This window comes from Tachyglossus aculeatus, chromosome 4 (assembly GCF_015852505.1).
Source record: "Tachyglossus aculeatus isolate mTacAcu1 chromosome 4, mTacAcu1.pri, whole genome shotgun sequence".
In the NCBI taxonomy this organism is placed as follows: Eukaryota; Metazoa; Chordata; class Mammalia; order Monotremata; family Tachyglossidae; genus Tachyglossus; species Tachyglossus aculeatus.
Window position 1 is genome coordinate 124,538,963 of NC_052069.1, and position 26,862 is coordinate 124,565,824.

The following is a 26,862-nucleotide window of genomic DNA, read 5'->3' on the forward strand; positions in this document are numbered from 1 at the left end:
CAGGGAAGACTCACCCAGAGCTCTGCTGCTTCTCCTCCTCCTGGCTGGGTTTAGACCCCACTGGAAGCTCCGCAGCGTCGGAGGAAGCGTCCATCTCTGGCTTGGAGGCAGCAGCTCTGACACCACGGACAACGTCTTCACTTTTCAGGAGCGGCAGTGGGGGTTCTCCCCCGGGACTCACAGATGCCTCAGTCACAGGATCCCCCTCCACCCTCCCGGGGGCCGCTGGGCTGTTTGGACTACGGGCTGCTTCGCTCTCTTGCAGCTTGGGGCCTGGACTGGCCACCCTGCCCCAAACATCTTCTGATGAATTCTCCTGGCTTGGTGCCGGCTGGATGGATACCAGCTTCTCCACATGTTGGACTGCCACCGCCAGAGGGTCTTCAGGTATGGGTGGTCTAGGTGGAAGAGAGGTTGGGGGACCTAGGGCTACCTGGTTTGGGATGCAGACTGACTCCTGGGGGACCTCCTCCCCTTCCAAGACCTCCTCTGCTTCGGAGGTCCCACTGCCCCGGGGAACCACCTCCTCACTCGGCACCCCATTCTGGCTGGCAGAGACAGGAGGCTCATTGGCAGGCTCTGGACAGGCTGCCACCTCCACCCCACGCTCAGGGCTAAGGTTCGGGGCTCCTTCATCCTGGGGTGGCTTCTCTTCTTCCTCTTCGCTGCTGCTCTCCCGCTCCCTCTGCGGCTGCTGATTCAACAGCTGCAGCGTCACCATCTTAGGGCAGAAAAGGAGGATCGATTAACTGAAGGGAGCCCTTCAGGAAGCCAGAACTTTGTGCTCAAGCTCCTCTGTTCTCTTCACACTGGAAGGCTCACCCGGCCAATCAGCGATGCCCCCTCCTAGACAATATGTCCACACGTGTCCAGATAAAGCCAATTCTGGCTTGAGACCCCAAGCAAATCGATACTTTGGGCCTCTACCCAGGAAAAAAGCACCAAGTCCCCCAAACAATTCAACCAATGCTGCCTACTCCCAACCGGTTGCCGGGCGTACCTTGATGGTGTTCATGACAACACCCAAGATGGTCCTGCCACTGTAGGATTCTTCCAATTCAAATTCCCCCCGCAGAGACTGAAACACCTGATTCATGATCTTCTTTACCTGGGGGAGGGGAAGGGAAGAGGAGAAATACGATCAAGGCTCCCCAAAACCCATTGTCACAGAGTTTGGATAGCTAAACTGTCTAACTGGCCCTTAGTGGCAGAGGGAAAACCGGACAGCTAGTTCAGAGCTAAACAACCAAGTGAGCCAGCATTCCTCATTGCCTGAACTCTAGCCCTACTGGCCTTTAAGATCTGATTCGGTGCCCAGAGGGAAACAAACTGCGGGGTTTTGGTGCGGGTAGAGCAAGGAATGTATTTGTTTTAGAAATACAGAGGCAAGTCTGTTTTCTCTGGGCTTGGGGCCAGAGCTGCTGTTCTCCAAGACTGTATTTAGTGAGAAGGAGCATGAAGTAGTGGAAATAGCCCAGGACTGGGAGTCGAAGGACTTGGGTTCTAATTCTGACTCTGGCTCTTGCATGCTGGGTAAGGTTGGGCAAGTCGTGTTACTCCCTGTGCCTTAGTGTCCTCATCTGAAAAGGGGGGTTTCAATACTTGTCCTCCCCCTAGTTAGACTGTGAGCCCTGTGTGGGACAGGGATTGTGCCTAACCAGCTGATCTTGTATCTACCCTAGCATTAATACAGTGCTTGGCACATAGTAAGCACTTAAGGGATACCCAATATTTGAGCACCCTGATCATCACAGAGCCTTGTCCTGCTCAGGCACCACCTGCAAGTTTCAGGAATGTGAATCGGGCTTAGGCTTGGCTCAGGCACAAGGGACGGCCCCACTTCGTGAATCAGAACAACCAGTCACTGGCACACATAGGGTGGGGGCACCGCCAATCTGTCATAGAGACACATGCTTCAGATGTGTGAAAGTCCCAGCAGTAAAGGAGAGACGTATGCATCTCCGTCAGCTGAGCAAAAGCATCCGTGAATGTCAGGGTAGGTAGAGGCCCCACATTCTTTGGGCTCAGCTTGGCTGGGCCAGGACAGACCAGTGTGCTGTACTTCTGGCCCATGAAGGGCTCTATAGTTAGCAAGGTTTGCGCTGTGTCTGCCCTGCTGTTCATATTCCCATAATGTATTCCCAAAGACAGAAATAAATCGGTTGCAGTGCCTATCGGCTAGCTGGGCCACATGAAAACCTACCGTGTCAAAGCCTTCCTTCCCTTTGATAAGGTAGAGGGCCAGCAGGAACAGCGGGATCAGCCTTGGGCAACACAGGCTGGGGTGAGGGTCAGTAACCTCAGACTCTCTCATGGTCGGGGTGGAGGGGATATGGTCTGGCAAATATGGGCTGCTGTCACCTGCTTCCCTCTGATCTTTTCTTGCAAGACAATCGTTCTTCTCTTGGGGGTATAAGTGTGGTAGAGGAGAGATGGGGGGGCCTAGAAAGCAGCAAGGCGCTCTAGGGGCACCACAGCAGATGCCAGAAGACATAGCAGTTTTCAGAGCCCACACTTTTCCAGGTGTGCCTGGGATAGGAAGCTCCAAAATCACCAATGGTAAAATGAAATGGTTCCTACAATTCAGACAAAATGGCTACATCCCAATCAGTCAATCATATTTATTGAGCGCTTACTGTGTGCAGAGTATTGTATTAAAAACTTGGGAGAGTACGACATAGCAGAGTTGACAGACTTGTTTTCTGCCTCTAGACTGTAAGCTCATTGTGGGCAGGGAATGTGCCTGTTATATTGTACTCTCCCAAGCGCTTAGTACAGTGCTCTACATACAGTAAGCACTAATATAATTAACTGACTGAATGATTACCCACAATGCGCTCACAATCTAGATGGGGATACAGGTATTAATATAACTAAATAAATTAAAGATATGTACTTAGGTGCTGTGGGACTGAGGGAGGGGTAAATAAAGGGAGCTCCCCAAGTGCAAGGGCAATGCAGAAGGGAGTAGAAAAAGAGGAAATGAGGGTTTAGTCAGGCAAAGCCTCTTGGAGGAGAAGTGCTTTTAATGAGGTTTTGAAGAGAGTGATTGTTTGTCGGATATGAAGACGGAGGGAGTTCCAGGCCAGAGGCAAGATGTGAGTGAGAGATAGCCGCGAGATAGATGAGACTGTGGTACAGAGAGTAGGTTGGCATTAGAAGAGCAAAGTGCGCAGGCTGGGTTGTAGTAGGAAATCAAGGAGGTAAGGTAGAAGGGGGCGAGATGATTGAGTGCTTTAAAAGCCTAAGGCAAGGAGTTTCTGTTTGATGCAGAGGTGGAGAGGGGTCCACTGCACATATCTCTAATTTATGTATTTATACTAATATCTGCCTCTCCTTTTAGACTGTAAGCTGGTTGTGGGGAGGAAATGCGTCTGTTTATTGTTAAATTTTACTCTTCCAAGCACTAAGTACAGTGCTTTGCACACAGTAAGTGCTCAATAAATAAGACTGATAGGACTGACGCTGGAGGTTCTCACCAGGAAGTTCCTAGGGAATTCATCAGAATGCCCACAGGCCCCTCTCGTTTGAGCTGCCCTGAGTCTTTATGGCTCAGCATTCTCTCGGGGTGGGGGCAAGAGAGGAGGATGGCCACTACCCATGAAGATTGTGATACAGTGGTACCAATGACAACACAAATGATCTGCACCCTCTCTTCTGGGTTGATGCAGAAACTCCTGCCCCACTCCCACTTCGGGCTGTGTTGTCCTCTCACCTTCTCTGTAGGGGTTGGGTCCACAGCGCTATTGCCAGGTCCTCGGGCCTTCTGCTCCTCCAATTCCTGGATGCGCTGCTCATAGTGTGCCTTCAGGGCAGATGTTTGAGCCTGCAGGGCCGCACACTGCAAAGGGAACAGGAGGTGCAAATGGCCCCTTGTACATGGATCCCCAGGGTCAAGGAGAAACCAGAGGAATGGCGATTGTACCCGCTGATATCAGTGCTGTAGGTCCAGCTGTGACCGGACTTTGTCAGAGTCAATTCAAACTACGAGGAGTTTTGGAAGAGTCAGTTTGGCAATGCAGTGACGAATTGGTCTTTCAAAATGCAAGGAGCCAGGAAACCACAAAATTTAAACCCACAAGGTTCAGATCAATACTATTTTTATTATTTTTATTATTAGAAGAATGAGGCAGAGCAGGGGGACGACCATTTTTTTCAAATGCCATGCTCTTAAGTCAAACAATATTTTCTTAATTAGGCTGCAGTGTATTATCAGAGCTTCTTCTCAAGGATAGCTCTCAGGCATCAGAGCAAGACGGTTATAAACCAGTCACAACTGTCTGCTAGGGATGCCTTCAACACTTACAATTGTCATCAATACCCATTCATTCCCCTTGCAGAGAGTGGCACTGTAAAGCTCCTCTGTCTTGCATTCTGTCTTCTAAACAACTTTCCTGGGTGAAAAGTCTCATGAGGATTTTAAAATAATTTTTTTTATTAAGCACTTACCATGCTCCAGACACTACACTAAGCGCTGGGATAGATACAAGCTAATCAAGTTGGACACCATCCATGTCCCACATGGGGCTCACAGCCTTAATCTTCATTTTACAGATGAGGTAACTGAAGCCCAGAGAAGTGAAGTGACTTGCCTAAGGTCACACAACAGACAAGTAGTGGACCCAGGATTAGAACCCAGGTCCTTCTGATTCCCAGGCCCATGCTCCATCCACTAGGCCTTGCTGCTTCCGCTTGGGAACAGCCCTAAGGTTAAGGATGGGCAAGTAAACCCATGCTGGACTTCAAGGGGCAGCTCTGCCTAGCCCAAGGAACATTTACCTTTTCCTCCATCTGCTCTGCTTGCTCCTGTAATTCAAACAGTTTCTTCTCATCCACACCCTGAGTCTGTTTTAGGGAGGAGAGCTGGAACAAAACAGCAAAAATGCAACAATACTGATACCAAACATTCTGAGAAGAAACGCTCGCTGATCCAAACTATCCAGGGCAATGAATTCTCCTGGTCTTAAAGTTAGCAGTCCTCTGCCTCACGTATCCAAACTGGGCTGGTAAAGCAATAATTGTACCCCACAATTTACCCAGACAACAATCTTATGCATTATCCTGAGGGATACTGCAGAGGAAATGGGCTGCAATCCCACAGGAGAAGTGATGCATGGCACATAGTAAGCACTTAACAAATACCAAAATTATTATTATTATTCTTATTGTTATTATATTCATGTCTGTCTCCCACTCTAGACTGTAGGCTCGCTATGTGCCAGCAACATGTCTGCTAATTCTGTTGTATTGTACTCTCCCAAGTGCTTGTATAGTGCTCCGCATGTAGTAAGTGCTCAATAAATACGATGCTCTGCATGTAGTAAGCGCTCAATAAATACGACTGATGGATTGAGGGGGCAGCTCAGTTCCCACATGGCCCAGAGTTCCCACGACTAGGGTTGCCGTCTGATGAGCAGAATTTCTATAATGGCAGAGAGAAAAAATACCGACTACCTGATATAATTTTGCAAAATGTAAGGTGGTAATTGGGCATCCATTAAGGTATTTATTTGGCCTACGGCTAGGTAATGCCAAGTTCCTGGCAAACGGGGACAGAATTCCACAAGGCATGCGAACCCAGAAGCGGAGAGAGAAGGGTATGGGGGGCAACTCAAACTTGTCTAGAAACCAACTGCCTAGAAACCACAGCTCCCTTCTCTTTGCCTGCCTCCTCTACTACTCCAGTGGGTTGGCTGCCTAGAAATCTAGTTTCAGGCTTCACAGACAGTTGGTGACTCTGAAGTTGGCTGACCTTCAGTCTCCAAGGAAAACTCTTCTTCAAAGTCCCAACCTTGCTCTTTAATCATTATCCCCCTTTTAGACTGTGAGCCCACTGTTGGGTAGGGACTGTATATGTTGCCAACTTGTACTTCCCAAGCGCTTAGTACAGTGCTCTGCACACAGTAAGCGCTCAATAAATACGACTGATTGATTGATTATTGAGAACACGTTAGAAGCCAAAGGTATTACTGGGTCACCAGCTAACCATTCTGCTTAGCAAGCGTCTCCTCTCTTCTCTAGAATGAGAATTTAATTAATTATATAAATTAGAATGGGCCCAAATAAATTAGCCACACTTCCAAGCATCGTATTCCCGGTATTGGAAACAGAATACTGACTTCTTACCCAGAAGAAATCATATCGAAGCCAAGAAAGGATTCCAATAAAAATGACAGCGCTAGCCAAAGCTCATTAAAGACAAAAGATAATGTCAAATTTGTTGGCTATATACATTCTCAGAGGTTACTAGATTTCTTTATAACCCATTTATGAGATCAGGATAATGTCTGTCGCTTCAGCCTGGGGTATCCGCTATATCCAGGCCCTTGGCCTGGGACGGGGAGTGTACCTTTTCCTGCAGGTGAATGAGCTTCTGTTGGTTGGCATCTCTCTGCTCGCATGCCTCCTGGTACTGCTGCAGGTGCTGTTCTTTGACCGAGGCCACCAGGCGCTCGCACTTGGCTTCCCACTGGGATGCGAGCTCAGCCTGCGCTTGGGACAACTGGCCCACCAAAGAAACGACAGACATCAGCCCAAAGCTGGGGGACCTCCTTGCACGCTGCACAAGACGATAGTCTATGCCCATCTAGTCTCTCAGTGACGCAATGAGTCCTCACCCCATCTTTTGTCAATCTCAGAGAGGTTTATCTTTCTCCTTCATAGCTCTACGCTCGAGACCCTTCTTACTCCACTGCAGATGCTTTAGCCCAATCCCTGAGAGGAAGCAAGAGGTCTGAGGCCAAAAAGTATTCCACTACGGAGAAGCAGCGTGGCTTAGTGGAAAGAGCAAGGGCTTGGGAGTCAGAGGACGTGGGTTCTAATCCCGCCTCCGCCACTTGTCTGCTGTGTGACCTTGGGCAAGCCACTTTACTTCTCTGTGCCTCAGTTCCTTCATCTGTAAAATAGGGATTAAAACTGTGAGCCCCAGGTGGGACAACCCGATTACCTTGTATCTACACTAGCGCTTAGAACAGTGCTCGGCACATAGTAAGCGCTTAACAAATACCATCATTTATTTATTTATTTACCTCCTCAACTCTTCTGCTCTCCCAGGTCTTTAGTCCTTCTTGAGGACTGAGTGCCCTTTCATGTGTCCAGGCTGACTGCAGACAGTGACTCTGACACCTTGAGGGGACGAACTCTGCTGGCCTGCAACCTCCCATTCCCTCCTACCTGTTCTGCAGCGGCTTGGTCAGTTGAGACTCGAGCTTTTTTCAGGAGCTGACGAAGTTTGTCTAACTCCTCCTGGTGAGACTTGCGAATCTCGTCCATCTCCTCTTCCGCCTGGCATCGGTCCTGAGCTGATTTCTTTTTCCTGTCTGCGAGGTTCTAAGGAAGAAGAGGAGAGCCTTGTCTCACTAAAGATGAAAAGGCCATAGTTTCAATGGGATCAGGGTCTGGCAGAGAAGGTGTAGGGGGAGGCTGGTGTTTAAAAAGATTGAAATGCAATTGCCCAGTTTGGCGACTATGTAAAATTCCGGTATTTCCATCCCCCTTCTGGAATATGGCGAGCAGCTCTGATTGCTGCATCTTAGGGGAACATAATAAAGTAGAAAGTGAAACAGAGATGGGTAACCAAGATCATTAGGGTGAAGCAGTGTAGCCTACTGGATAGAGTATAAGCCTGAAAGTCAGAAGGCTCTGGGTTTTAATCCCAGCTCTGCGATTTGTCTGCTGTGGGATCTTGGGCAAGTTACTTCACCTCTCTGGGCCTCTGCTACCTCATCTGTTAAGTTGGTATTAAGCCTGTGAGCTCCATGTGGTCCATGGACTGTGTCAAACCTTATATATACCCCTGTGCTTAGTACAGTCCCAATAAATACCATTAAAAAAAATTTAAAAAGAGATTAGAGCAGCAGGGATGGCATTTACAAGTGAGCAGGCTTTAGGAGTGTGGAGGGGAGGTGACCAGCCAGCCAATGGACACACAGCCTAGGGCCTCAGAGAGGAGTAAAATGGGAGAGGTTGCACTGCGGCTGCTGGTGACCCCATAGACAACAGGGGCTGGGACAGGAGCATCCCCACCAGCCAACCCAATTACTTAAGAATAACCGATTGTTCCCCTCTCCCTGCACCAAAGCACTTGTGTACATATCTGTAATTTATTCGTTTATATTAAGGCCTGCCTCCCCAACTCTAGACTGTAAACTCGCTGTGGAAAGGGAATGTGTCTCTTTACTCTTGTATTACATTCTCCCAAGTGCTTATTACAGTGCTCTGCATACAGTAAGTACTCAAATATGAATGAAGGAACAAACTCATGTACTAGGCCCCTCTTCCTTCTTCTTCCTATTTGCAGTTTAAGTATGTGTCTAACTCCCCAATTAGGCTGTATGGTGTCTGTGGGCAGGGATCATGTCTAGCAATCAACCACTGGTATTTATGGAGCACTTCCTGTATGCAAAGACCTTAAGACAGAACAATCAATGGAATTTAAAGAGTAAAGAGTAAGTAGACATGATCCCTACCCTCAGGGAGTTCATCATGTAGTTGGGGAGACTGTATTAAAGTAAATCACAGTTAACGGAAGCAACCAAGTATAAGGATATGTACGTAAGTGTTTTGGGGGGGTGTTATCTAAGGGCCTAAGGGGGTACTCAAGCGCATAGGTGGCACAGTAGGGAGAGAAAACTGGATGGAGAGATGAGATATTAGTCAGGGAAGGCTTCCTAGAGGAAATGTGATTTTTAGGTTAAAGATGGGGAGAGTAGTGGTCTGCCAGATAGGAAGGGGGAGGCAGTTCCAGAAAGAAGGGAGAACAAGAGCATGGGGTCATGAGATCAAGGCAGGATGGTTAGTTTTGAACTAGAGGAGGAAAATGTGTGGGCTAGATTGAATCGGGAGAGGTGGAAGAGAAGCAGAGTAGCCTAGTGGAAAGATCATGAGCCTAGGAGTCGGAAGACCTGGGTTCTAATCCCAGCTATGCCAAATGCCTGCTGTGTGTCCTTGGGCAAGTCACTGAACTTTTCTCTGTGCTCCAGTTACCTCATCTGTAAAATGGTGATTAAATCCTATTCCCGCCTACTCAGACTGTGAGCCCCAAGTGGGACAGGGACTGTGTCCAACCTAACTTGTATCTACCCTAGTGCTTAGAACACTGCTTGGCAGATGGTACGTGCTTCACAAGTACCATTATTATTATTAGGGGAGATGCCTGTTAATTACATTTTATTTGTATTGTGCTTAATACAATGCTCTGGGCACAGAAGATGCTCAATAAATACTACTGATTGGCTGACCTTCAGTCTCCATGGAAAACAGCTTTCCCTATTGCTGAACTTTGCTTTTAAGCCAAAAACCAAAAATCTGGTTCTCCAGAAGAGAGCAGACAAGGACATCACACTGAGCCCACCAGCAAAACCAAGAGCCATTCCCGGCTTTTGGAGTGGATTTGATATTTGAGTCAAAACCCCAAGGCGGGCAGCTGGTCTCACCTTTTCTAGAAGCTCTTTCTCTGCTCGCAAGTCAGTCAGTTCCTCCTCTAAGGACGTCACTTTTAAGTCCAGCTGCCGGCGGCTCTGCTTTTCAGCTTTGTATTTGGACTGAGTTTGTTCGGAGGTTTCTTGGAGCTCTGAGACAAGAAAGGAGACATGACTGGAAGCAGCACAATAGTCTGGATGACTGAAAAACCTAAAAAAAACATTAGCACATGGCTCCACAGGGGACTCCAGAGGACAACAATCAATGTTGAGCACTCACTGTGCACAGAACATTCTGCTAAGCAAAATTCAATGGAGTTGGCATTATTATTGTTACATGCACTACTCCAAGCCCTGGGGTACATATAAGTTAATCAGGTTGGCTATAGTTCCTGTCCCACACAGGGCTCAGGGTCTAAGTATGAAGGAGAAGAGGCAATGAATCCCCATTTTACATATGAGGAAACTGAGGCCCAGAGAAATTGAGTGACTTGCCCAAGGGCACAGAGCAGTCAACTGGCAGAACTGGGATTAGAACACAAGTCGCCTGATTCCCAGGCCTGTGCTTGTTCCACAGACTGTTGTTCTTGTACTTCTAGACTGTGAACCCACTCTTGGGTAGGGACCGTCTCTATATGTTGCCAACTTGTACTTCCCAAGCGCTTAGTACAGTGCTCTGCACACAGTAAGCGCTCAATAAATACGATTGAATGAATGAAAAAAGCCATGTAGCTCCCCTGGTATACAAAAATCTCTGCTTTCAAGCTTACACTCCAGAGAGCAGCAAGTAAGTTTCCTGGTGCACCAGGCTACTCCATTCATTCAACATCATTCAGCCCTCCTTAGCTTTTCGATTTTCAGCTCATCCACTGGATGAGGTTTTAATTTTTTAATACTTCTATCCCTCCAAATATCCCAGTAACCCCTTAGCAGTTGTGAATATCTGCTAATTATCTGCTAATACACCACGTTTCTGCCATTTAATTCGCCTGAAAGACTACACTTTAGGAGATAAGCATGGCCTAGTGGATATAATACGGGCCTAGGAGTCAGAAGGACCCGGGTTCTAATCCCGGCTCTGCCACTTGTCTGCTGTGGGACCTTGGGAAAGTCCCTTAACTTCTTCGTGCTTCAGTTCCCTGATCTGTAAAATAGGGATTAAAACTGTGAGCCTTCTGTGGGACAGGGACTGTGTCTAACCTGATTATCTTGAATCTACCCCAGCCCCTAGACAGTGCCTGTCACACAGTAAGCGCTTAACACATAGCATTATTATTATATAAATGCTTGGCTAGGGTCACTGTGTCATCTGTTTATTCTATTTATGTTTCCCTTGCCTTCCCCATGAGATAGCAAGCTCGTTGAGGGCAGAACTCATTTTAACTGGTTCTTCCTTTCTGCACTGCGAGGGTCAACACATTCTGTTGCTGACAGACTCCCACCTGCGGAGAGACCTTGAAGAAATGTTCCACTATTTGCTCTGCTCTAGTAAGAGACGGCTATAAATGAGAAAAGACTTCCTCACTGACTTACCTAACCTTCAGTGGATCACTATTATCTCAACTCCTTCACATATAAAATAGGAAAAACGCTACTGATTTCCTTGAGCAAACCTACCACCAAAACCCCCAATCAATCGATCACTCTCCAGTGCTCCAGCTCCTATATCTAGGAGTGATAGGCGCTTATGAGCAACAAGTCCTTCTGGGGCCTAGGGCACTGAAACATTAACCTCCAGAGACCTGTCTGACTGGTTCATTGACAAATACCCGGGGTAGATTAGTTCAGATTATTGAAAGCTTGGATGGGCCATTATAAAATTGCATTTGGTCACCTTAGACAGGAGAAGCAGTGTGGCCTAGTGGAAAGGGATATAATAGGAGGAAGGACCTGGGTTCTGACTCCCAGACGGACCTGGATTCTAATCCCAGCTCCACCACAAGTCTGCTATGTGATCTTGGGCAAGTCAGTTAATTTCTCTGTGCCTCAGTTCCCTCTTCTGTAAAATGAGAACTAAGACTGTGAGCCGCATGTGGAACAGAGACTGTGTCCAACCTGACCGGCGTGGCTCAGTGGAAAGAGCCCGGGCTTGGGAGCCAGAGGTCATGGGTTCTAATCCCAACTCCGCCACTTGTCAGCTGTGTGAATTTGGGCAAGTCACTTCACTTCTCTGGGCCTCAGTTACCTCATCTGTAAAATGGGGATTAAAACTGTGAGCCCCACGTGGGACAACCTGATCACCTTGTATCCCCCCAGCACATAGTAAGCACTTAACAAATGCCGCTATTATTACTATTATTATTACCAGCACTTAGAACAGTGCTTGGTGCAAAGTAAATGCTTAACGAACACCACAGTTATTACTCTTTTTAGCAATTCTGATCAGTCACATTTTCCAAAATTATTCAAACCAGCCTCAGTGCAATTAACCAATTATGCAGTCAGTACACTCACTGTTGCAGGGTAGGGACTGCAAAATGGCATGGAAATTTTGATTCCAAGGTAGAGAGGGGAGGGACAGCCCCTGCCACCCCCCGGATCAGGATTCAACAGGAACGCCAGGCCCTCCACCAGCTTTTAGCAACAAGTAGACAGTACCTGTGAGCTGAGCCTGCAGTTTACTGAGCTGGGAACCATGAAGCTCTGCTTCCTTCCGAGTTTCGTTCAGCTGTAGCTCTAATTCCATTTCCTTCTTCTGGTGCGCAGTCAATTTGAGCTGCAGATGAGATAGCTGAGCGGTGGCGGCAGCCAGTTCTTCCGTCACCTTGGCCTGGATAAGAAGGAAGGAGTCAGAAAGCACTTAGTTACTGGAACATTTGTTCTAGGAGGGATTGCAAAGCTTAACCCAGCAACATCTGGGAAGTAGGACCCTAAACCTTTGATTGGCATAAAATGAACAGATGAGTAACCACCTCATCATTCATGACGAGGTAACACTTGGGAGGATGGACAGGTCCTAGAATGCACTGCTTTTTAAAAAGGAGCTACCATGAAAATTAACGATACCGTATGGAGGGAGATTGGGGCTCCTTGGAAGAAAGGTGCTCAACGGTAGGGAGTGGCATTCCAACCGGATGAACTTTCTTAGATAGTTTTTAACTGACTAATTTGCTTTGAAATTCAGGTTTTGCCATGGTAACATTAATTAACCCACTCCCTCTTTTAGGTAAATTCTCATTAAAATCTGATTTGAGAAAAAAAACAACACTACTTAATGGTTTGGATTACTAGTAGGTCAGGGCAAGGGAAAAGAGTCAAATGGAAAATACAATCAGCCCAAACCACATGACTAGCTAACGGGAAGTGCTACAGAGTCTTAAAATTCATTTCAAGTGGAACTGGAAAGTCCGGGCACGCTCCAGAAAAAAAGAGAGAGAGGCAGGAGTTAAGATTCTGGCCTGGTGGCCCAAGGCTTCCAGCAGACGGCAATATTTATACTGAGAAGCCCACCTGACTTTCCCTGCTATTTTCCCTAACACTCAGTACAGTGCTTGTTACACTGTAGCACATTTAATTAATAATGGTGATGATTCCTAAGGGTGCCGTTCAGGAACGTGAGGCAGGAATAAAGGCAAATATGCAGGCAAGCAACAAATGGGCTTATAATCCCCGAACTGGTTCAAAAGGGTAAAGCTTCGTCATGCAGGCAAGCAGTCGGAGTTCAGGAATCCGTTTAGAGAACCCAAGAGTGGAGGCAAAGAAGCTAACAGGGCAATTCAGGAAGCCATACTGAAGAAGGAAGTCTAAGGTGCTTCGAAGCAGTGTGGCCTAGTGGAACAAGCACCGGTCTGGGAGTCAGGTGACCTGGGTTCTAATCCTGCCTCTGCCACTTGTGTGAACTTGGGCGAGTCACTTCATTTCTCTGGGCCTCAAGTTCCCCAACTGTAAATGGGATTCAATACCTGTTCTACCTCCTCTTTGGACTGTGAGCCCTTTGTGGGAAAGGGCTGATTAACTTGTTAACTGATTAACAGTTAACTGATTAACTGATTAACTTAACTGTGACTGGCCTGATTAACTTGTATCTACCCCAATGCTTAGAACAGTGCTTTGATATATAAGAAGCACCTAAATATAATAACAATAAATAATAATAATAATAATAATAATAATAATAAATAGAGCACCAGCCTGGGACTCAGAGGAGCTGGGTTCTAATCCCAGTTTTGTCACTTGCCTGCTGTGTGACCTTGGGCAACTCGCTGATCTTTTCTGTGCCTCAGTTTCCTCATCTGTAAAGTGGGGATTACAGACCTCTTCTTTCTCCCCCTTAGACTGTGAGCCTCATGTGGGCCAGGGACTGTATCTCACGTGCGTACACAGTATCTACCTTAGCACTTAGTACAGTGATTCACACAGAGTAAGCTCTTAAATACCATAATTGTTATTCTTATAGCCAGGGCAACTCGGCACTTTGATTTCCTTCTGGGCCTTACAAGCGCAAACGTTTGCCAACAAGACAAGGAAATTCTGGGATCAGCTGTGTAGATCTGTGATACCAAAAGAAGAAATCACACCCTATTTGCTTGTATCTACCCCGGGATTTAGTACAGCGCCTGGAAGAGAGTAAGTGCTTAACAAATACCTGAATTATTACTATTTTTTATATCCAGTTTGGGTCACAACATTCCTCTCAGTTTGATGCTATTAGCCTCAGAGACGACATGCACCTGGGCCTAGTATGGAACCCACAGAAAATTTGGGACGTATCACAAGTTTCGGCTTACTCTTCTTTTCTTCACATACCTCTTGCCTTGGGACTGACCTGAGGCTACCCAGGACAGCAGAAGGGTGAGGAGCACCAGGAGAACCCTGGCAGCCTATTGGCACTAACAGCATGTGGATGAGAAGGCTGAAGCAATAATTTACTTGGGAGACAATCAAAATTTGAATTGGGATGAAGACTGTTTGGGTGGAAAGAAAGGGGCTGATCTGAAAAATGTTGCAGAGAAAGAACTGGCAGGAGTTAGCAATAGCTTGAAAGGAAGGGTTAAAAAAGATGGTGAATGGTGGGGAGTGGAGGATGGCTGGGGACTTCTGGGAAAGGGAGGATGGTACTGAATCCCCATTTTACAGGTGAAGGAACTGAGGCCCAGAGAAGTGAAGTGACTTGCCCAACGTCACCCAGCAGACATGTGGCCGATCCGGGATTAGAACCCAGGTCCCGTATCTGGTCGGTTGCAAAGCTGGCCCGGCTCAGTCAGCACCTGCTCACACACAGCAGTGGCTCTGGCACCACAAGCATATACCTGTGCACGTGGGTTGGCAACTGTTTTTGTTTTTTTTTTAATAGTATTTGTTAAGCGCTTACTATGTGCTGGCATAGGTACAGGGTAATTAGCTTGGACGCAGTCCATGTCCCATAATGGGTTCACAGTCTTAATCCCCATTTTACAGATGAGGTAACTGAGGCCCAGAGAAGTGAAGTAATAACAACAATAATAGTAATAATAATAATGCAATTGGCTCAGTGGAAAAGAACACGGGCTTTGGAGTCAGAGGTCATGGGTTCAAATCCCGGCTCCGCCAATTGCCAGCTGTGTGACTCTGGGCAAGTCACTTCACTTCTCTGGGCCTCAGTTACCTCATCTGTAAAATGGGGATTAAGACTGTGAGCCCCCCCGTGGGACAACCTGATCACCTTGTAACCTTCCCAGCTCTTAGAACAGTGCTTTGCACACAGTAAGCGCTTAATAAATGCCATTATTATTATTATTATTTGTTAAGTGCTTACTATGTGCCAAACACTGTTCTAAGCGCTGGGGTGGTATAGGGCAATCAGGTTGTCCCACGTAGGGCTCACAGTCTTAATCCTATTTTATAGATGAGATGAGATGACTGAGGCACAGAGAAGCTTGCCCAAGGTCACCCAGCAGACAAGTGACGGAGCCAGGATTAGAACCCACGTTCTCCGACTCCCAAGCCCGTGCTCTTGCCACTAAGCCACCATGCTTCTCAAGTGACTTGCCCAACGTCACACAGCAGACAAGTGATGGATCCAGGATTAGAACCCAGGTCCTTCAGACTCCCAGGCTCCTGCTCTACCCATTACCGTTCTCCTGCTGTAAATCCAAGACGGAATGTGCTGCCTCCAGACTCTGCGATGGCACCAGCAGAGTCTCCTTCCTGGCTTTGTCCCACAGCAAGCCCCGACTGCTACATACATCGGCCACTGTGACACAGCAGGCAGACTGTTCAAAACATGCTAGGGGCCTCCAATGCCTACCGGTGGCAGATTATTGGGGGCTGCCACACTTTGGTCGGGCCTTTCCCACCGTGGAGATTGAAGGAGAGGTGGGTAACGCAGAGGCTTGCAAAAAGATGTCCAAATCCGCAAGAAGCATCACAGCCTGTTGATGCTCTACTTGTTCTCCCTCCTACTTAGACTATGAGCCCCATGTGAGACCTCATTATCTTTTATCTATCCTGGCACTCAGTACAGTGCTTGGCACATAAAATGTACTTAACATATCATAATTGTTATTATTACCCTAACTAATGCTAAAAGCATAGACCACAACTGTTCAAAAAATAAAACTGTATGAATAGATAAGATAATTTCAACCAGGCTTCCCTTCAGGCCCCACCTCCAACTCTTAGTCTATTCTAATTTGAATTGGCCAGTATAGACAACTGGAGCCAACTGTTTATTTCCAGGAAAGTCCAGGCTTTGTGAGACTGGTGCTAAGCTACTTCTGGAGTTCCAGCCCTTGTCTCAATAAGGGAGGAAGGGCAGTGGTGGCATCACCACAGAACTTTTAGGCGGCACGGTCCAGTGGACAGAGCATGAGCCTGGGAGCCAGAGGACTTGGACTCTAATTGTGGTTTCGCCACTTGTCTGCTGTGTGGCTTTGGCCAAGTCACTTCACTTCTCTGGGACTCATCTGTAAAATGTAAATTCAATACCTGTTCACCCTCCTACTTAGACTGAAAGCCTCATGAGGGACAGGGACTGTGTCCAACCTGATTATCTTGTACCTACCCCAGTGCTTAGTACAGTGCTTGGCACATAGGAAGTACTGAAATTCTTTATTATTATTACTGTTATTATTAAAGCAGTTCCTACCCTTTCATCAGAATGTAGAAACACAACACGCCACCACAGAAGCAGAGAAACTCACCTGGGCCTCCACTTCACTGGGGAAATTTGAGTGGAAATATTTAGGGTTGATATTTATCTTAAAATCAATAACAATATATGGAAAATATGTTGCCTCCACTGGGAAAAGTGTACAGATGACACTTCAAAAAAAATCACCAACACACTGCCACTGCTGTTCCTTTGTCCTTGGAAGGGCAGGCTTCAGAGGCCTCCTGGATCTCTGCCCTCTCCCTTTTATACTTCCTTCCACACTGAAAAAGGTAACTGATCCCGTATCTTAGAATTGCAAAGAAAAAAAATCTATTTCTAGTGGTTACACTCTGCTCTTTAACCTATATGCTTACAAGGAAAATGGAGAAATTGGAGGGAGTAGGCTGATGAAGTCAGAGGGGGCATGGGGGAAAGGGATGAAGGACCCAGCCTAGAGAGGCAGGGCCCTAACCCCAGAAAACTACAGCAGAGGTGAAGGACCCAGGGATGTATGATAAGGAAAGTGGTAACTCCATGCAGAGGACCTAGGATTTTCTCCTTTTACAGTTAGCTTACTGATTCAAACTTGCAACCCTGAGGCCCTCCTTGCTTCAAAGTAAGACTGACCACACAGAGGCCACCCTGGCCATCAAGGCCCCCGGAGGGGACTCTCTGCCTCCGTTAAATGCAGAAGGCTGGGTGATCTTGACCTTCAAAGGACAAGCCCGATCAGTTGCCAAGAACAATAATCAGAACAATTCTGGGGTTACTCCCAACTGAAGGCCAGAAAAAAACCCCAAAAAACTCTACAGACCTCTCTAGGGGTATAAGTGGCACTTTAGGGAGCACAAGGAAGTGAGCACATGCGAAAGCAAGCAAGGAACAAAAATGCCAACCACCTACACAGTGCATGGGTTGCCTCACTTGGTCCCACCCCTGTTCTGCTGATGTCGTGGGCTGGGAAGAGAAAGGGACGACAGGAAAAAAAACCAAGAATTCAGAAAAGCAAGTGGGAAAGTGTTAAAAACTGGAGTCAGAAAAAAAAATTAGGTGTCAGTGGATTGCAAGAGATGGAAATACAAACTGCCTTTACTTTTGCCTTGGGGGAGCATTTTGAGACCAGACGGTATAAAGTAAATCTGAATACCTGAAAACTAGTTCTAGAATATAAAAAGTGAGGGTTAGGTTTCAGACCAGTTTCAAACCAGGATACTGAGAGAGACTACAGCACTGAAAATCTTTCACAAGCTAGTAGGACACTGAGTCAAGCTCTCTCAATTAAAGCTCCATATCCCAAGGAAGAGTTTGCCTCCAACTTTTTTGGAAGCAAAGTTAAACAGTCTCCAATAACACTCCTGCTTCTAAATACAGAGGTAAGCCTGACTCTCCCTTAGCCAATGTCATCCAATCCCCATACAGTCTAATGATGATGTCTGATTTCCAACTGATACCATTTTTTAAAAATCTAAAACATTTTACACCAGTTGCTATAAGAAACAAATATAAACGTGTACGTGCTATGTTACCCACAGTAAAGGAATACATATAACACTTCACTGTTCGATGGCATGTTCTGACAATGTGTTTGGCAATCTGTACTCCACAGGAATGTCCATCACGGGAAAGACACAGTTAACTTTCCCTACCCTCAGAGCTGACCATTAACAAGGCTTTATAATGTTACGAAGAACTAACGTTGCAAGAGAGACTGTATCTTGTATAATTTTTAACCATGAATAAATATGCAAACCTTAGTGCCACTGACTCCCCAAATTGGTTATGAGGTCTTCGTGAAAGATCAAATCTGAAAAAAGGCCACTGAAGAAGGTGGGGGGTACCCCTGGAGTAACTACTGAGTAGCCGACATTTTCATCCATGTTTGCAAGTTCAACCAGGTGATATTGCACAATTGTTATTTGATAGGTTTGCTCTGGGCCAAGGAACCAAAACAAGAAACTGTCATGTTTGTAATTTTCCTCAAAGAGCTAAGAGAGAAGGACTGTTCTGAGCCAAAGTCCCAGAGCACTTTACTTCACATAAATCTGGAAAACGCATTCATTAGATTCTGGAAATCCCTCTGATTTTTTGAAAGATGGTCAAAATTAGGCTTTGAAGATGGGAAATTCTTGGACTTATCCTTTTGTTACACATCTTATCCCTTTGTAGACCCCACCCCGAAGTCTTTACCTTCTCTTTCTCAGCATGCAGTACTCGGGCCTGGGTGTTTTCTGTGGTTGTTTGAAGTGTGTTGTTCCTCTTCTCCATCAGCAGGTTACTCTGCTCAACGTATCTGGGAAACACACACAGGAACAATAATAATAATAATGATAAATGATAATAGTAATGACTATGAAACTAATCAAGTGTTTACTATGTGTCAAGGACTGGTCTAAGCACTGGGATAGATACAAGTTAATCAGGTCAGACAGTCCCTGTCCCACATGGAGCTCACAATCTAAATAGGAGGGAGAACAGGTAATGACTCCACATTTCACAGATGAGCAAACAGACACAGAGAAGTTGGGAATCAGAAGGATCTGGGTTCTGCCACTTGTCTCTTTGTGATGTTGGGCAAGTCACTTCTCTCTGCCTCAGTTACCTCACCTGTACAACAGGGATTAAAACTGTGAGCCCCTTGTGGGACATGGACTATGACCAATCTGATTAGTTTGTATCTACCCCAGCACTTAGTACGGTGCCTGGCACATAGTAAGCGCTTAACGAATGCCATTAAAAAAAAAAAACACCTCTAAGGTCACCTAACTCACAACGTTATAGAGAAAGCAAGCAGGTGATCACTGAAGACAGCACCACCATCCTATTTCACAAGCCCACATCTTGGCATTATCATCTACTCATCTCTCCCACTCTCTCATATGGTGTCCTTCAACCCCCATGTTGTCCTTCAACCCACATATTCAATCTGTCACAAATTCCTGTCTGTTATAACTTTACAACATTGCTAAAATCCGCCCTTATCTCTACATCCAAACTGCAACTATGCTGATCCAAGCACTTATCCTGCCTTGACTACTGCACCTGCCTCCTCGCTGACCTCCCTGCTTCCTGTTGGTCCCCACTCCAGTCCATATTTCACTCTGCTGCCCAGATCATTTTTCTAAAAAAACATTCAGTTCCCATTCCCCGACTTCTCAAGAATCTCCAGTGTTTGTCCATCCACCTCTGCATTACACAGCAACTCCTATCCATAGGCTTTAGAGCACTCAATCAGTTTGCCACCTCCTACCAGACCTCACTGATTTTCTACTACAGCCCAGCCCTCAACCTTCACTCTAGCGCCAGGTTGCTCACTGGGGCTCCATCTCGTCTACCTTGCCAACCCCTTTCCCATGTCCTCCTTCTACCCTGGAACTCCCTCGGCCTTCACATATGCCAGACCACCATACTCCTTACCTTCAAAGGTCACAACACCTCCAACAGACCTTCCCTGATTAAGCCTTCTTTCCCTTGACTCCCTCCTCCCTTCTATGTTGCCTACAGCACTTGGGATCAGTACCCTTTGAGCACCCCCATCCTCAGCCCCACAGCACTTATGTACCTGTCTGTAACTTATTTATTTATATTAATAATGTGTCTCTGCCTCTAGATTGTAAGCTCCTTGTGGGCAGGGAACATACCTACCAACTCTACTGTATTGTAAATAGCATTGACTGATTGGGTGACCAGTGCAGCCCTGACAGAAAGAGGATCTACTTGTGGTGAGAATGGATTCTCAATAGCTGAGGTGAGCCGTAAGAGCCCCTCACCTCTTGCTCTCCCTAAGTCAGTATGTTAATTTGGATATTTAAAGAGTCTTTGTAGCAAATACTCTGCACTCCTCATTACCTCTGATTGCGTTCAATTAGTTCACTGATCTTGTCATTCTGCTCTTCAATTCGGTTGCTTTTCTCAAGTATCTCTTGCTTCAGTCTTTCATTTTCCTAAGTTCAAAAGAGGCACACATGCCAATTGATTTCTTCACAAGTGAAATAGGTTAGATATGAGAAAACCACTGGAATGCAAGCTAGACAAAGCTAGTCTAATCAAGTAGGTTTTGAGATGAGCAACAAGCTTATGTATTTTTGCAGCTATGACACCACACTGACACAGCCCATTTAGAACTTCATAATAAGCAGTGATTTACGCTGTATTTAAAAGCCACTAACAGCTAGTAGAATAAAATAGGGAAGGGAAACAGCTGAATGGCATAATGAAGAGAAGTTTCTCCAATGTCAACAACAACTTTTTAGATTTGGATTTTTGTCTAGACTTTCCAGTTATCACCCAAAACACAACTTTTCTGGCAAAGCAAAATAAGACTTTTGGGGAAGTGGGGAGCCCTAATTGGCTGCAGTTCTGCGCTCAGTTCAGGGATTGATGAGATTATTTATCTACGAATTTAGTTTTTGTCCACATTAGCTGCTATCCTATTCCCAATTTCAGTCAAGGGATACCAACTTTTTTTGTTTTTTGTTTCTGTTTGTTTTTTAATGGTTCCTCACAGAAGCAGCAGAGAACAGGTGGGACATGGATGATGGAGGCAAATCTGCCACGCCTATTTGGGATTGAGGGGGAGAAGTCATTTATTTCACCACCACAGCTTTTTGTAGCCAGCCCAAGTCATCTTTTGCTGCTGAATGAAAGGCAGACTGGAAGCTGGGGAGCACCAAAATGGCAAGTCAGGACTCTGGCTTATCTCAGCTTCCCCAGGAAGTCCAGTCCAGTTTAGACCCACTCCATGAGCAGGCCAAGGAAGAAGAACAGTAAATTAACGGAACCAATTTATCTACTTTGGGGCTGGTCTCTCCCAGCTGCCTCTTTTGCTCAGGGAGTGTTTAGTCTATAGTGTATGTAGGGTGTGTGTGCGTATATGAGTTCGTGGGGGCAGGGGGTTGGGGTGGGGGGGAGAGGTAGGTGTGTGTGTGTGTGTGTGTGTGTGTGTTTCTCTCTCTTTCTGCCTCCCCAACTCTTCTTATTCTGAATCCTTATCTTTCTCTCCCTTTCTCTCACCCTGTGTCCAGTCTCTCTATCCCCTCTATTTTGAGACACCAACTCTTCTTCCTTTTCCTCCCTGGGTGGCCCTCTGCCTGTGGTCTCTGGCCCATTATACACCTCTCTTTCTTGTCTTTTTTAATCCTACCTCCTGGAAGCTCCCCCTCCTGCTTCTCCCTGTGCTCAGAATGAAACATTGGCCCCAAGAGTCCAATAATTCCTAGTCTACACTGTACTGAAAAGTACATCACTGGTTTAAAAGTGAGTCAACTACCTGTTCCCCAATATTGGATTTACTTTAGCCTGCCTACATATGTATATGCTTCAGGGTTCCTGATGCTGATAAAATTCAGGAACCCAAACAAGAGGCAGCTGCTGTAAAAAGATAGCAAGTCTGAAACGCCTCCCCTCTTCTCCAGCACCCTCACCTGAATGATCCTCTGGATGTTGCTCATGATCATACTGGTTTCCATAGTAACTGAAACACCAGGCAACAGCAAGGAGTTACCAATAGCTTGTTTATGTAACTCTTCCACCTGAAGAAGATCAGAAGAGACCTTATGTGTCAACAAAAACTTCAGGTTTTGAGATGACAAAAAGAAATCGTACTCCAGAGCTTGAATGAGGGGCAGACCAGTTCCTCAGGAACCCCCCAAAAAACCATTAAGGGGTGGCCACCCACAGCAGAATCTAATCCAAACACCTTGGAAGTGAGGTGATCCATTTTATCAGCCACTTTGCCAACAGCCATTCGAATTTCAGTGTTGTGCTGCCGGGCCTCGGTCATTAGAAATGAGGCGACATCACCTGATCCTAAAATAAAAACAAATGGAAAAAAAAAATGAAAAGTGAGACTGCCCTGGAACCCAAGCCAATTACAATCATTAGGAAACAGAGTCAAGCAGGAAGAAGTAGAGGGCTTGGGAAGAGAGTGCTGGCAACTGAATAATGTTCCTATGAAACAATTGCAGGTTGTTCTAATTTCTAGGGTGTCTTTCTTTTCAGGGGGCTTTCTAAATGATGGAGATGTCAGAAAGGGTGGCTCATGCTTTCAGCTGCTGGATGACAGGAAAAGATTCTAGAGTTCGAGTTCCTACAAGGCTTAGGGCTTACCCAGCAGGGAGACAACTGGAATCCTTCCCTTCACTTCATCCTTGCTGAGTACAGAAAACACAGTACTATTTTTCCCCTTTGGGTGAGGGAGAAAGGGAGGCCCAGGAAAGGTGAAGTCATTTTTTTTCCAAGATGGACCAGGGAGTGGGTAGCAGAGCAAGGCCAGAACGAAGGTGCTTTCCCAAACACCATGAAGGTAATGAGTTCTCAGTAAGTCACCCTGCTAGTCTTGAGAAGCTTGAGAAGCAGTGTGGGTCAGTGGAAATAGCCCGGGCTTTGGAGTCGAGGTTGTGGTTCGGCCACTTGTCAGCTGTGTGACTTCAGGCGAGTCATTTAACTTCTCTGGACCTCAGCTATCTCATCTGTAAAATGGGGATTAAGACTGTAAGCCCCACGTGGGGCAACCTGACTACCCAGCACTTAGAACAGCGCTTGGCACATAGTAAGCACTTAACAAATACCAACATCATCATCATTATTATTAGTCCTTGAATAATAAACCGGCTGATCAGACACAGAGGCCAGTGAAGTCAAGCTGCAGTGTCATCCTTACAACATGAGAGAGTTCTTTCGAAACCTAGAGAAAAGCTTGGTTCGTTTTTTGGGTTTTTTTAAAGTTCAGGTTTGGATTTTTTTTCAACACAACGCCAGCGCTCACCTTGAAAATGTGGAGTCTGGGAGAGCGGTGCTGGGTACATCTGTCCGACAGGCTGCAGCTGGGAGGTGGCTGGGGTCGTCTGGGGATAAGCGTAGGCTTGTATACCTGCATAGGGCTAAGAGGATTCAGAGTGAGTTACAGGGGAGAGCCACATTTAACACCTTTTCAGGCTCGAGCCACGAAGGATACCTTTCAACAGTTTCTCCAGGAGCATAATCCCGGTGGATCACCAAGTTGAGTGAAGGAATGGAAGGAAGCAGGACTGCCCAGCCATGCTACCTGAAGCCAAATAGGTGAGATCCTGAGTTGGGACTGGGAAATTCCCGAGTCCTCCAAAGGAACTCGTACTATAGTTCAGTTGCAGCAAGTGGCACCCTTCCCCTCTTCAATGGAACTGGGGAGGAAAATGGGAGCACTGCCTTAGAAGCAAGAGGCTAGGTCATATAGTCTCTTTACCCTCTAACTGCATGGGAACTGTGTGATTAAACCAAGTTAAAATGTTTTGGAAAGTTTCCCCGTTGGATGAAAAAAGTGGGGGGAATTTATAAATTCCAAATTTTCCAATTAAGTGGTAGAGATGTAGTAATAATTGTGGCACTGTTCTAAGTGCTGGGGAAGATACAAGGTTATTGGGTTAGACGCAGTCCCTGTCCCACATGGGCCTCACAGGCTTAATTCCCATTTTACAGATGAGGTAACTGAGGCCCAGAGAAGTGACCTGACTTGCCCAAGGTCACAAACAGCAGATAAGTGAGGGAGCCGGGCTTAGAATCCAGTTCTTCTGACTCCCAGGCTTGTGCTCTATCCATTAAGCCATGCTGCTTCTACATAATTTCTCCTCTCTCTCATCACTAGGCTACCAAATAAGAGAGGTGAGGAACTCAAACATCTCTAGCAGGCAAATTCATTGCTTCCATCCCTGGAGAGTGTCTGTGTACAGCAGGGAGGTGGGATTACAGTAATGGCTCCTGATGGTTTCTCCTACTGAAAATGATGGACAGGCCTCGGTCCTGAGACTTCAGAAAGAGTGGCCAAAGCTTTCAGATGCTGGATGACAAGAAAAGATTCTAGAGTTTGAGTTCCTACAAGGCTTAGGGCTTAGCCAGCAAGGAGACAACTGGAATCCCTCCCTAGAAACCAAGCAGCATGGGACCAGTGTGGCCTAGCAGAAGGACTACAGGCTTGGAAATCAGAAGTCCTGAATTCTAATCTTGGCTTTGCCATCTGTCTGCTGGGTGACCTTGGGCAAGTCACTAAACTTCTCTGTGCCTCAATTTCCTCAGCTGCAAAATGGGGACCTGTTTTCTCTCCTCTTAGAATGGGAACCCCATGCAGGACAGGGACTGTGTCCAAACTGATTATTTTGTATCTACCCCAGGACTTAGAACAGTGCTTGCCACATAGTAGGAACTTAAGTACCAGACCCATCTTGCTTCGGGAAATTGTTAGGTGTTTAATAATCAATCAATCAATCAATCGTATTTATTGAGCGCTTACTATGTGCAGAGCACTGTACTAAGCGCTTGGGAAGTACAAATTGGCATCACATAGAGACAGTCCCTACCCAACAGTGGGCTCACAGTCTAAAAGGGGGAGACAGAGAACAGAACCAAACATACCAACAAAATAAAATAAGTAGGATAGAAATGTACAAGTAAAATAAATAAATAAATAAATAATAAGGAACAGAGGGGACATAACCAGATTGACTGGAACTGAAGTGACAGACTCAAACCTATAACTCTGTTTCTAGTCAATATGGCTTTGATCTTCTCGATACCTGGAAGGACTGGGCGTTTCCATGGGACTGGATCGTCGCAACTGGCATTAAGGCAGCGGGAGGCACTTGGAGTCCAGGAACGGAAGCCTGAGGTGCTGAAATCAAGCGAGAGATTTTCTAGTTTTCATTTGGGGCAGCAATTTATGATGGAAGCCCGAAGGTCACACTCTGGAAAATAGGTCTAGAGCAAAGGCAGAGGGGCTGAAAAAACTGTTGGTCCGGAAATTTTGGAGATGCACAGAACTTCTTTACCTTGTGATGTTCTCTGCGGCAGTGTTGAGTGAGCTGGTTGAGAAGAGGACTGGATCAGTGGAGTGGCCATGGACTGCCCTGCCCCTCGCACAGCATTCGGGTCCTGAAACAGTTCCCACAAGTCCTCATTACCCTGAGCTGGCTAATAATAAAAATAATAATTACGGTATTTGTAAAACACTATGTGTTAGGCACTATAATAAGCTCTGGGGTGGACACAAGCAAATCGGGTTGGACACAGTCCCTGTCCCACGTGGGGCTCACAGTCTCAATCCCCATTTTACAGATGAGGGAACTGAGGCCCGGAGAAGTGAAGTGATTTGCCCAAGGTTACACAGCAGACAAGTGGCAGAGCCGTGATTAGAACCCATGACCTTCGAACTCCCAGGCCCCTAGTCTATCCACTATACCTGCTAATGGAGTCTTTCCAATCTCCAAAGCATAGGCAATTTTGCTAGAATCACTGCTTCTCTGAATTTTTTGGTAAACGTTGCATTGAAAAGGGCATCTTCCTAATTGGACAAGTCACTGTGGACCTCAGCTTCCTCATCTGTAAAATGGGGATGCAATACTTGTCCTCCCTCCCCCTTAGATTTCTGAGCTTCATGTGGGACAGGGACTGTGTCTGATCTGATTATCTTATTTCTACTCTACCCCAGCACTTAGCACAGTGCTTGACACATAGAAAGCACTCGCTAAATGCCTTATTCTTCTTCTTCTCATTATTATGCTACAAAATATTTCTGAAGCCAGAGCCCAAGATACTGCTGCAGAGCCGATGACTCACGGTTGCTTGAGCTGACAGCAGGAGGTGTGTAAAAGTAAAGTTCAGGCCACAGAAATCATCAGGAGACTAAGGGTCGGTGGGACCGGAGGGAGACAGCTCAAGGACCCAGTAGTTTGGCTCCAATAAACAATGACAAGCAGCGTGGCCCAGTGGCTAGGGCACGGTTCTGGGAGTCAGAAGGACCTGAGTTCTAATTTTGGTTCCTCCACTCATCTGCTGTGTGATCTTGGGCAAGTCGCTTCACTTTGCCTCGGTTATCTCATCTCCTAAATGGGATTAAGGTTGAGAGGCCCACCTGGGACACAGACTGTGTCCAACCTGATTAGCTAGTACAGTGCCTGGCACATAGTAAGCGCTTAATAAATACCATTAAAAAAAATGCTGACACCCATTTCCCCGGCAGTGCTTGCCCAAGGGTGATCAGAGGATTATCCCAAAGCTTTATTTATTCATTCATTCATTCAATCGTATTTATTGAGCACTTACTGTGTGCAGAGCACCGTACTAAATGCTTGGGAAGTACAAGTTGGCAAAATACAGAGATGGTCCCTACCCAACAACGGGCTCACAGCACTTACTGTGTGTCGAGCACTGTACTAAGCACTTGGAAAGTACAAGTCAGCAAAAAGAGAGACAACCCTTGCCCACAATGGACTCACAGTCTAGAAGAGGGGAGAACCCAGGAGCATGGCAGGCATTATGGCTTCTTCAAAAAGCTGCTCCGATTAAGCGCCAGGTACTCAGACTTGCTTATGGTCCCCAAAGGAATGGACAGATGGCTCTAGAATT

General features: G+C 46.3%; 1 protein-coding gene across 1 annotated transcript in view; it reads right to left on the reverse strand.

The window, feature by feature from the left end:
* FKBP15 (FKBP prolyl isomerase family member 15) overlaps window positions 1–26,862 on the reverse strand; it is a 54,002-nt gene that overhangs the window by 3,876 nt on the left and 23,264 nt on the right. The window contains exons 13-28 of the mRNA XM_038744747.1: window positions 25,287–25,389; window positions 25,035–25,129; window positions 23,255–23,369; window positions 22,187–22,296; window positions 21,912–22,019; window positions 20,338–20,432; window positions 18,679–18,781; window positions 17,395–17,448; window positions 12,018–12,189; window positions 9,435–9,571; window positions 7,174–7,329; window positions 6,350–6,502; window positions 4,780–4,863; window positions 3,716–3,841; window positions 1,001–1,108; window positions 15–721 (exon numbers count right to left, since the gene is read on the reverse strand). Coding sequence (XP_038600675.1) covers window positions 15–721; window positions 1,001–1,108; window positions 3,716–3,841; window positions 4,780–4,863; window positions 6,350–6,502; window positions 7,174–7,329; window positions 9,435–9,571; window positions 12,018–12,189; window positions 17,395–17,448; window positions 18,679–18,781; window positions 20,338–20,432; window positions 21,912–22,019; window positions 22,187–22,296; window positions 23,255–23,369; window positions 25,035–25,129; window positions 25,287–25,389 — 2,426 coding nt within the window. The remainder of the gene's footprint in view (window positions 1–14; window positions 722–1,000; window positions 1,109–3,715; window positions 3,842–4,779; window positions 4,864–6,349; window positions 6,503–7,173; window positions 7,330–9,434; window positions 9,572–12,017; window positions 12,190–17,394; window positions 17,449–18,678; window positions 18,782–20,337; window positions 20,433–21,911; window positions 22,020–22,186; window positions 22,297–23,254; window positions 23,370–25,034; window positions 25,130–25,286; window positions 25,390–26,862) is intronic.